The sequence below is a fragment of the Corvus cornix genome, chromosome 1, assembly GCF_000738735.6.
Source record: "Corvus cornix cornix isolate S_Up_H32 chromosome 1, ASM73873v5, whole genome shotgun sequence".
NCBI lineage: Eukaryota > Metazoa > Chordata > Aves > Passeriformes > Corvidae > Corvus > Corvus cornix.
The window spans coordinates 26986022-26997343 of NC_046332.1; the positions used below are offsets into that span (position 1 = coordinate 26986022).

The window sequence follows — 11322 nt, forward strand, 5'->3', positions numbered from 1 at the left end:
TAGTCCCAAATTCACACACAGGTACATGTCTTATGTTCCAGGAGCATTAAATGTCAGGAGTCTCACAGTATCTCTAAAAATGAATATGGAAACTTGTGGAAGTGGCAGCATGTTGAATCCTGCCACAGAGAACTGTACGTGGCAATGATAGAAATGCTCCTCTCAGAAGAACTTTTCACAACCCTGTGTTCTGTGCCAACGTGGTATCTGTTGATCTTTTCTAGTGGAAGCAGTGAAAGCAGTGAAAGCTTTGAATGCACAATCTGCACATGGAATCTATGTGAATGTTCGGGAGTAAACTCTGCCCAGGGAGGTAGGATCTTAATGCTGTGGCAACATGATCGATCTTTTAATTCACTACAGCCTGAACGGAAACTGAGTCCAAGCAAAAGGTCAGAACAGGCATTTTATATTCTGTGTTAAAGGAGGGGAGCAAAAAAAATGTCTTTGAGGAGTAAAGTAAGTAGCTAATGAGACACAGCACTGACAGCTGGAATTTAATAAGTGTCCACTTCACAAGGAAAATTGCTCTTAGTAATTAAATACAGGTATCACACAAAGCTTCTGCTTAGAGCTAGACTTCAAAATCCTTCTGTCAAGTAGGACTGAAGAAGTTTTACATACCAGGTAATATAAGGGTGAGCTTGCCTGGGAGGCTAGTCCTAAATGAAGAGGGTTAATTGCATAAAATTCACAGTCCTGTCAGTGGTGTGTCCCCAAATAATTCCAAAGGGACTTGTTCAGATAGTAGCTGGGCATTACTGAAAAACAGACTGCAGCTAAAAAAAACTGTTATAAAGTCCAGCAAAACCTGAGACACATAAAAAGTTTATTAGTCATTGCAGAAATAAAACGCAAACAAGATCTTTTTAGAGGGATCCAAAATTCTTTATGGTCCAGGTCTGTAGGACCGTAAAACTCTACCTGAGAAAATTTTAAACAATCTTCTAATTAATCACAGGATTTTATAGCCTCTCACAAGCTGTAAGTAAAACATTAACAGGGTAGGAGGAAGTACTCTTTGTACTAAGCATGATTCCAAACCCCGCTGACACAGCCCACTAGATGAATCAGGTTACATCAAACTGAGATTATAACGGGTACTGGCACACATGTGAAACACAGAATAGTGTTTCATATAGGGGACTGCATTGCCCTGTTTAAATGAAGGTGTGTCTAAATTTTTGGGAGTATCTGAGAGAGAAGAGTCTGACAGGTTTTTCTGTAATTTGAGACATCACCATCAAAACACGACCATGTAACACATCCTTCAATAATAAAACTCATCCCTGAAAAGACGTTTTCAGATGAATCAGTGTCCAACAGAGTACTTTGGTATCACAAAAACAAAGCAGTTTAAAGTATCTAGATGGTTGAATGTTTTTAACATCTAGATCTAATAAATTTGCATTTATTCAAGAATGTATAACAAAACCACACAGCTCTACATACTTCAGTGTAAAAGAGCACTGACTCTGCAATACGTTTTAACTTACCTCATAGTACATAGGCACATCCTTAGCCTTTTTTGCCTTTTGACCCCCATATTCTGCGATCTGCAAGTAAATAAAGCATTCTACTGTGAGAAGATTTTATGTTTACACAAATTATTTTACTCATTATTCCCTTTTGCAAATGCTACACTCACACTCCAAAACAGTGAAAAATCATCTTCTGGCAACCCTGTACCTTAGGGAGGGATTTTTGTGATCAGCACCTTGAAGAAAAGTCTGTAGGAAAACTTCATTTTCAGGGAGCAGAGCAGCTTATACAGTAAACTTTTCTTTTTCCATTTTTAACTCCTACGAATTACAGCAATGAAGCTGGTAGAAAGTATAGACAGTAAGTCCTGTGAGGAGTGGATGAGGGAGCTGTGGCTCTTTAGTCTGGAGAAAACCTTTTCTCAGGGGAGCCCTTATCACTCTCTACAACTCCCTGAAAGGAGGTTGTAGCAAGGTGGGGATCGGCCTCGTCTCCCAGGCAACAAGAGACAGGACGAGAGAAAAAGGCCTCAAGCTGTGCCAGGAGAGGTTCATGTTGGACATCAGAAAGAATTTTTTTACAGAAAAGATTGTCAAGCATTAGAATGGGCTGCCCAGGGAAGAGGTAGAGTCACCATCCCTGGAAGTGTTCAAGAAATGACTGGATGTGGCACACAGTGCTGTGATTTAGTTGATAAGGTGGTGTTCAATGAAAGGTTGGACTTGATGATCTTGGAGGTCTTCTCCAACCTTAATGATTCTATGAATTAGTGTAATTTTTGAAACTTCCATAGAGTAGTTTATCACTACCACAAAATAAAGAAGGCAGGATCTAGAAGTGACATCTACAGCCTGGCTCATTAAAAGTTACTTTCTTGGAATACCTGTCGGAAAATGTCTTCACGTGTTACCACACTGAAGAGCTTTCGCAGTGGCACCTGCACAGCAAGAGACAGGGCCTGGGTGTGGATTTCATCCTCAGTCTTGGTCCCAACAACAAAAGCGATGCTAGGCTTCCAGCCATCCTACATTCCAAAATAAAATATTTAAGGTATTAAAACTCATGCCAACGAAAGTTCTTCTCTGCAGTTTCAAAGAGTAATCTTGTAGAGATGGTTTTATGTCACTTTAAGACATATTAAACATCACTGTATTAATCACGCTGAAATCGCATGCAACCCGAAAAAGCCCCTACTACTTTGTCCCAATTCTTTCTGCCATGAGGTGGCAGCATTATGCTACGCAAAACACAAATACCTACTAACAGACTTAACAAACCTCTTCGCAGGCAAACGCTGCATTAGCGTCTCAAAAAGATGTACTAACTTTTAAATGGCATTTGCACATTTGGCAGTTCAGGTAGCAAACAAAAGTGAATTTTGAATATATGTATTATGGCGATCATTCGATGTAGAAAAAAATGAACAATTTTCAGCTTCCTCATCCTGTGAATTAGATAATGCCCAGATACTATTTTCTGAATATTGTAGCATTATTTTTATGATGTTTTATGAAGGCATATTTATGGTTCTTGCATGGTTTCCCCAAATATTCTGAATCAAGAAAAATTACCAATGGCAAGTTGTATTTCACTACAATATTGATGAATTAAAAACACCAGCAGTTTTCAAACATTTGCAGTAGCATACACATTATTTTAATGCAAAAAATGTTTCCAGCACTAAAAAAAAAAAGCAGAACAAGCAAAAATTGGAACACTTTATTTACTGATATACATCCACAAAAACTTAAAAATTATGTAATTTAAATAACTTTTACTGGTTATTCTCTTTCACATTTCTGCTTTAACCTATGGGAATCCCTTTCACAGAGTGAGTCGCTATCTCCAGCACATCTACATCTCACTCTAGAGTATTCTTTATCAGCATTAGTGGTGGCTGAACTATGAGCATTTTTAATGGTTGTGCTGTACAGGAATTACTGAATTTACTTTTTTTTAAAATGCATATCTGCATGTGTAAACTGCAAGGTTACCAATACAGCTGCATAAAGGTAAACATGGAGAGGGATTCAGTCAGATCACGGCAGTCCCAGGACAGTCACATTAATGCTTATCCTGGGACCAGGATAAGCAGAGTCACAGTCCAGTGTGCAGCATAGCAAGGAAAGATTTTAAGAGATTTAAGATAGGGTGGTAACTTTAGGATATTGAATATTTTCATATATTTATATTATGTACAAAGTCCTTGTGGAATAGGAACAAAACCTGAGCTGAGCTTAAGGTAAAGTGATGAAAAGGACCATTCTAAGAAAAAGACTCAAATGGTAAGAGAAGCATTTTCTTCCAGTTTTACAGTACCCTTCTTCATTTGTTCCTTTCCTTAGCTGGTAAAATGCATACCTAAATGTCTGCAATGTGAGTAACTGATGGCTTGGGATGGGAGAAAGCCACAGTTGACCTAAGTTTCAAAACAGTGTATGCTTGCATGGTGGGAAACAGTTTGCCAAACACTTAACGTAACAAAGGATAACATCACATGGGTATGCCCCATTTTTCTAACCACAGAACATTCAGAAAAACAAAAAAGATGTAAACATCATCTGGGTAAAACTTTAAATAGCTGCAGATCAGATAACTAATCCAAAAGGGCATCTTTACTTCCACACATCATGAACTTCCTTGATGGTTTATTGCAGCACAAAATAAACCTCAAATTTTAAAAATTACGAGTACTATAGAGTACAAGCATATCACTGATACTCTAGGCATATGCAAACACAGTGGAATTTATGAGTGTCCAGCTGCCCTGGGGCAGCAGACACCGCTCAATGGAGAAGTGGCAGCAGTAGTGGGGACTGCGCCAAGTACACTGAATTTCATTTTCATCTTTTTCATCTGCAGGAAGGACGGGGCATGGTAACTCCTTCTGCCTAAAGCTGCAACGTAGCTACTGGCGCACAGCACTGTGAAAGATCTCTAGGTATTCCAATATCATCAACATGCACAGGAGTTGTAGCTAATCTGGATTAAAGCTATCATTGTATACCTGCCAAGAGTTGGACAGCAAAACTTCAGCATTCTTTGAACAGTAAGTATTTTGATGCCCATGCCTGTGTGGAAATGCATAATTTTCTAGGCTCTCAGAACTGAGATCGAAATGCTCTCATGTGGCAGTATCCTGGTGCTCACCAGCAGACACGGAGCCTTTAGAACAACCATCTACCTGTGGCATGAGCTAACGGAGCAACTGTTATCACTACACTGCCCACGTCAGTGAGGACCACCAAGAGAGGGAAACAAGGTCCGGTAAGTCTCACAGAGAGATGCTGACAGTACAAGAGCAGCAAGAATCAGGAATGTCAGGTTCTACTCAGGATCTATTCATGGTCCAGCAGCAATACAGAGCTTGCTCCCACAACTTCCTGCAGTTCTTCAGATATATAAAAAAATATCTATCAGAGAGTTCTAAGACTCTGCCTTATGCCTTCTTTAGTTCCTCCTTAAAACATGCTGATAGCTCTCTGCCCACAAATTAAACCTGCTTAGCACTGATTAATATCACTGCAACAACATCTGTGGAACCTGTCTTCCTTATCATCCTCTCTCTCCTTGATTTTTCCACCCCTTGGTCACAACTGTCCCTAGTTAATTTCTCTGTCCTTTTCCACTCTCCATTCCTCATCTGAGTTACACCACTTGTCTTAATGTTTCCCCCACCTGTGACTTGCTCCCCAGCTCTTGTCCTCTGTCTCCTTGTTCAGCTAGCCTCCGGTTTCACTATCTGATCCCACTTCAGGCTTTCTCCATCCTCAGATTCCGTCTCCAAATCCTTATCCTCTAGCCCCTATAATAATTCCCAGACACTTTCAGAGATATGGTTGAGCAATGAGACTCTCCTTCACAAAGGTACTATAAGCCTTTCTAAGAAAAGAGAATTTTCCTGTTTTCCACTGTGGTGCCCACCTTTACACCAGCCTCTGACAAAGCACCAAAGCAAAACATCAAGGTAGGTTCTGCTTGTGCAAAATGTGTGTTTAAAAAAAAAAATAGGACCTATGCAAACAAAATTATCCAACCCCAGATTTTTGTTATCCAACCAGAAATTATCATTGGTGGGCCACATCTTCTCCCCACTAAAAATGCTCTGCTTCAAAGAAACAAGGTGATAAAGCTTCTCAACATAACAGCTGTGAGAATATTTATAGTATAGGCAAACCATTGGCTAATACATTAAAAATAAAATACATGGAATGAGCCTCTGCAAGATAACTGTACTGGTAGTGAAAATTATAACGTTATTTAATTCTACAGAAGTATATGCAGCTCAATACAAGGTCTTTTGTGCAAAAATTTAAGTATTATTAGAGACACCCTATACCTCCCTAGTGCTAAATGAAGAAAAGAAACTGCTTTTCTAAAAAAAAGTGCAATACCAGGGAATAGGAGCTAGAAGTAGCTAGTAAATATCTGAAGTAGCTACACACACCTTCACAGGCAATAATGATCTAGACTTCCTGGAGTCATTAACAGCATGTCATCTATTTCTAGACTGACCAGTTTTGAAGCCCTGAAAGATCATTTTTCAGAAAAACTGCACACTGAGAACATGAATTGAAGTCAATAAGGACAGTCAATGTGCACCATTAATATGTAGTTTAAGGTGTTTAATTGATTATACTAATTTCTGATTTTAAAAATCTAGTATTTTTGCAATACTGCTTTTATATTATCGATCCTGTAACAGTATCCCCAATGTTCAAGGCACTGAAAGGACAGAGAAGAAACAGACCATGCTTCTACAGCTCACCACCTAAAATCACAACATAAAAATGTGAAGGAAAAGTAGTAAAATGTATATGGTTACTTTAAAAATATTTTCTCCCTCAATATACAACTGCTCCTCCACTTAGTTTTATTCTTTCAAATGTTATTGTAGTATCAAGGCTTGAGAAAGGATCTGAAAGAGGATAGATTAGTGACCCTAAGGCTACCTCAAATGACGTTCCCAGCTTAATGAACACGATAGAGAAAACCATAAAAATAACTACTGCAAAATCATGGAAACAGTCTAGGGAGGTTGCCATTGAGAATATAACACAAGCACTACAAACTGCACAAAGGAGACCAAAATGTAGGGAGCAGATATCCCACAGAATCAAAAATGCTGGTTCAAATATGAATTTTAAAAAAAATTGAAGCTGGAAATGTGGCAGTGGCAACTGAATACTGTTTAAACAATCTGAAACAAACTCCATTTAAGGGCAGGCCAGATCGCTCTCACTGGAAAGCATCCAGTGATGACCATTGCTACGAATGACATTGTCCTCCTGGTTTTAAAACTCTTGGCCATGTCAAGAGCTGAAATGCACGAAAGTCTCTCAGTATTAGAAATAACCATCTGTGTGGAAGACTTCCCATGTCCCTCAGGTGGAGACGCTCCAAATCTGCAAGATCAACCTAATTCTGAAGGCTCCATGTAAGCAGCAAACTTTTTTTTGGTTATCCAAAATCCTTGCTTTCACGAAACACAGAAGGTACCTCTCCCAAATTTGTTCTCAAGCCTCCATTGTGTTCCTCTGTGATGTGATTTTTTCCAACTGTTAAAAACCAGTGCACATAGCCTGTATATCTTGTTCACCACAGCAGTATTGGAATAGAATAGGTATGTTAAGAAAATATCTAACTTTAATTCACATTGAAGAAAAAAGCAGATGCAGCACACATTTTTTTCTTCCTTTTTAAACATATCTTGTTTTCTCTGCTTCATTTCCTAGACACAAAAGGGCAGCTGTTCTAGGGAAGACAGTTGAACAAGTCAGGTATATTGTTTATTTTTGCAGTACCAGTTTCTAGATCTCTTTGGCCAAGAAAAGCATCAAGCTTTGTGGGGTATCTGTCATTTTACTTTTGTGGTACTTAATGTTGTGGGGTTTAGTGATTTTTGTTTAGTTGCTTTCTTGGTTGGTTTGGGGTTTTTTTTGCAGTCGTGTGTTTGTTTTGTTTGATTGTTTGGTTTTTTTCCTTAGGACAACAACCAGTAAGTTCATTTTGTTACAGCAGAATTTTGAATTTACCTGTAAGGGCTGAGAAGAAACATTTGAAAACTCAAACTCCAAACATATTAGTGATTTATGAACAATTAAGAGTAGTAACAACTCTAACACTCTTTATTTTCAACGAGGGAGCTTGTAAACCAGTAAATACAGCTGGCATTACTGGGAAAGGTTGTTTATCAGGAATTTTGTAGCCTTAAGGTAGGACATCACTTCTCAGAAATCTGCAGACCCACTCTCATTATCTGCTGATTGACACACCCACATTTACTAATGGCTTTTGTTTGTAAGAGCCTGAGCTTTTGCTGTACAACAGGGGCAGATGAGATAATATCAAAGCTCAACAGAATGTTAATTTTTCTCAGAAGAGGAAGTAGTATGAATAGCAATCAAAAGTGGAGCCATCCCATTCAGAATATTTTTAGAGGTTTCACAAGATTTAAGTTAATTTCAATTTTCAGGCCCTAAAAGGCCAATAAAATGAGAGAAATCATACAGATGGAAAGTCAGCACAGAACAGGGCTTCCAGTTGCTATGCTTAGTTATACTAATTAATAAGAACAGTTATTTCAATTAAGGGCTGTATTAGCCCAGAATTCACCTTTCATTCAGCAAATATCGCCCTTTAGGTACTTAACACATGCAAAGTTTAAAACTACCTAAGAATCTTAATTTACATTTTGCAATTTAATTCTGTAGTGAATCCAATCAAAATAGATGATAAATATCTGAAGGCAAATACAGTCTGCAATTCCATGTTCTTCTGCATAACACATTACAAACAAGAAAGATATATATAAACTATAATGTGAGGCTCTGGAAAATCCATATTTCCTCTGTATGTGTTTTTAAGTTGTGTGTTTGCCAGTTTTCACAGTGCATTTAGTAAAAGTAATTATTTGGTTAGTAAATACCATTTAAACCATATTTCAGTTAGCATACTTGTCCATAAAAACCTTAACAGCACTGGTAAAATGACTCTTTTTCATAGATTGAACTAATAAAATAGGTAAGTCATAAACACATTAAAATGTGAAATTTCACCACTCGATCTATCTGGTACAATTTAAAACCAGTCTTAGTAAATTCCCTTTGCCTCCACTAAAGGGAAAGAATATTTTCCAAATTGATGCAAGTAAAAGATTTAAAAATTCTTTACATACAAATTGTGAGGAGAGAAATTTATTTACTTGATAGGAGTTCCTGTCGTCGCCCAAATAATTTCAGATTCATATGGTATTTCATATACAATACTGAGGACGAGTAAGAAATAAGTTTTGTGCACTGTGTCTGGTGAGACCTACAATTCAAGTTGTTCAACACCCTCTTTTACAGACTGCTTTCAGTTCCTGAGCTTCATATATCTGAGTTTAAACTTTTTATGTTATATGATTACTAGGGTAGGGTGGGTGGGGGGTAGGGACAGTGTGGTTAGACTATTTGCAGAATGGGATTTGATTTTTAAAAATCATGTTTATCCTTTAATAAAAACCCCTATGTAATTAAGTAGTTAAGATATTCAATGCCCTCCGTGTTCAAGAGGAAGGAATTAAATTTGGCAGCAGAGTCGTACTTGTGTCAAAGATGTGCTTTTACAGAGCATGTTTATTTACATTAAGTACACCCACATTTGGCCACACTTGATGAATCTTGATTCACACATGCTCAGAAGAGATTTGCTGGCATTTGAGAGTTTTGCACTGAGTGTGCTCTTGCCCATGGCTATAAGAGCTGAATAAGAACACTCCTGCAGTAAGAAATTTCAGTGGCTGCCCAGCATCTCAGAAGCCTGAGTTCAAGCTGACCACAGAAACGAGACAGTTTTTCCCAAGTTCCCAAGGCACTGTCTGTGAACAGTATGGCAGAGAAAGTGAAATTAGGTTAACTGGAACAGAAAACAGTTAGACGATACCAGAATTATGGAAACAAGGAATCTCAAGTCAGCCCCCATGGGTAGAGGCATTACGATAATCTTTAATTAGGTGATCACATACTTTTTCCTACAGAATTCTTGCCCCATTCAGTGAACATTCAACATTTTTTTTCCATCTGCCTCAATGTGTGGTCCTGAATAATACCAACTTTGACGTTTCCTAAATTTTGAGCATTTTATTTCCTACCTTTAAAAATACTTCAATATAATGGTTTGCATTTAAGAAATGTAATAAATTATGTGTAGAGGCAGCAGAGCATACAAAGCACTTTGTTCAGTGAATTCACTGCACAATATCCACAACCACAATAAACACCACCATAAAAAACCATAATCACTAATTGGCACCTTGCTAGTAAGCATGGGAGAAAGACCAGGAACAGAGTAGGTGATGGAGATTGGACCTTCAGCCCATTCTTATGCTTGAGGGAGGTTTTCCAAGGGTAGGGACAAGATTCACAAGTAAGAAAGGGCTCAAGCCCTTAGAACTCTACTGAAAAATCTGTGTTATAGGGAAAAATGGGAAACAACAGCCTAAGCTATTCAAAAAGTGGTCTTGTTTGGTAAACTTGTATTATATGGTTACTGCCAAATAAAAGTAAAAGCAACTAAATATTTAAGAGATTTTTTGACATCTGTGGCATTTTCGGGAAAAGCAATTAACCAGTTTAAAAGCCTCCTGAATTAAAAGTTCCTTATATTTAACTAGTGCTGCTGCCATATTAAAAGGAAAAAAAATCAACAAAACACAAACCCACAGCAGCTGAAACAAAAAACTGCTTTTTTTTTTTTTTTAATAGGGCACAACAGGAATCCACAAAACAAGGAAACCACGGAAGCAATTTGTCTCACTTGCAGAAGCCGTGCTAGATAAACACATGCGAGATAAATATTATTGTTTGCTAAACTACCACCCTATTTGAAACCAAATTTTCTCTTGCAAATCAAGATTTATGAGAATTACATTGCTTACACAGAACCTGAAAACCTAAATATGCCTTTAGATCCTCACACTCTGTAAAAGAAAAAAAAATAGAAAGAAAAAAAAAGTGCATTTTAGCTGCACACACTCAGGCAGGAAAATTACAGCCTCACATTTTCAACGCTACAGTTAATGCTGTGTCAGCACCTCCATCAAACCTCGTTGTTCAGCAGTTTATAAAAAGTTCACTCCGAGCCGAAACTTGGCACCCAGAGCCCAGAAAGGAAAGTGCCGAGGAGGAGCAGAGAAACCCTCAGGGCGACGCTCGGTGGCGGGGGGCAAAGGGGCAGAGGGCCTCCGCCGCACATCGGGACCATTCACAGCCCTCCCCAGGGCCACCCTGGGGCCCCCTGGAGCCCCCGGCAGCCACGACCCCCGGGGCGGGGGAGCGGCGAGAGCCGCCTCCAGCCCGCTCCCCCTTCCCACCGCGCCGCCGGCTCTGCCCCTCAGCTGCCTTCACCTCCTCGAGGCGGGCGGACACCAGCGCGGGCTCCCAGCTCGACAGCCCGGGCACCAGCGACTCCCGGCCGGACCTGAGCCCCTTGGGGCCCATGGCGGTGCGGCGGCTGCAGCTCCGCCGGCCGCACGCGTCGCCCCGGAGACCGCGCCCGTGGGCGGCGCCTGCCGGCCGGGAGAGCGCTGGGCCCGGCCGGGCTCGCCCGGGGCGGCCGCCTGGAGCGTCGCGCCTGCGGGGAAAGGCTGGGGGAGCCGGCGCTGTGCAGCCTCGGGAAGGGACATGATCAGTGTCTGTCAATATCTAAAGCGGGGGTGTCAGAGCATGGAGCCAGGCATAGGACAAGGGGCAACAGGCAGAAACTGATGCACGGGAAGTTACACTCGAGTAGAGGTGAGAACTTTGCTGTGTGGGTGACTGGAGTAGGTTGCCCGGAGAGGTTGCAGAGTCTCACTCA

At 40.0% G+C, this 11322-nt stretch overlaps 1 protein-coding gene across 8 annotated transcripts in view; it reads right to left on the reverse strand.

Annotated features, from left to right (window-relative positions):
* The window catches only part of SPAG17 (sperm associated antigen 17), an 89817-nt gene extending 78822 nt beyond the window's left edge, over window positions 1–10995 (reverse strand). For all 8 annotated transcript variants that reach the window (XM_039559779.1, XM_039559776.1, XM_039559782.1 and 5 more), the window contains exons 1-3: window positions 10872–10995; window positions 2366–2506; window positions 1497–1556 (exon numbers count right to left, since the gene is read on the reverse strand). In XM_039559779.1, coding sequence (XP_039415713.1) covers window positions 1497–1556; window positions 2366–2506; window positions 10872–10964 — 294 coding nt within the window. In that variant the 5' untranslated portion in view covers window positions 10965–10995. The remainder of the gene's footprint in view (window positions 1–1496; window positions 1557–2365; window positions 2507–10871) is intronic.
* Between the last annotated feature and the right edge of the window lie 327 nt (window positions 10996–11322).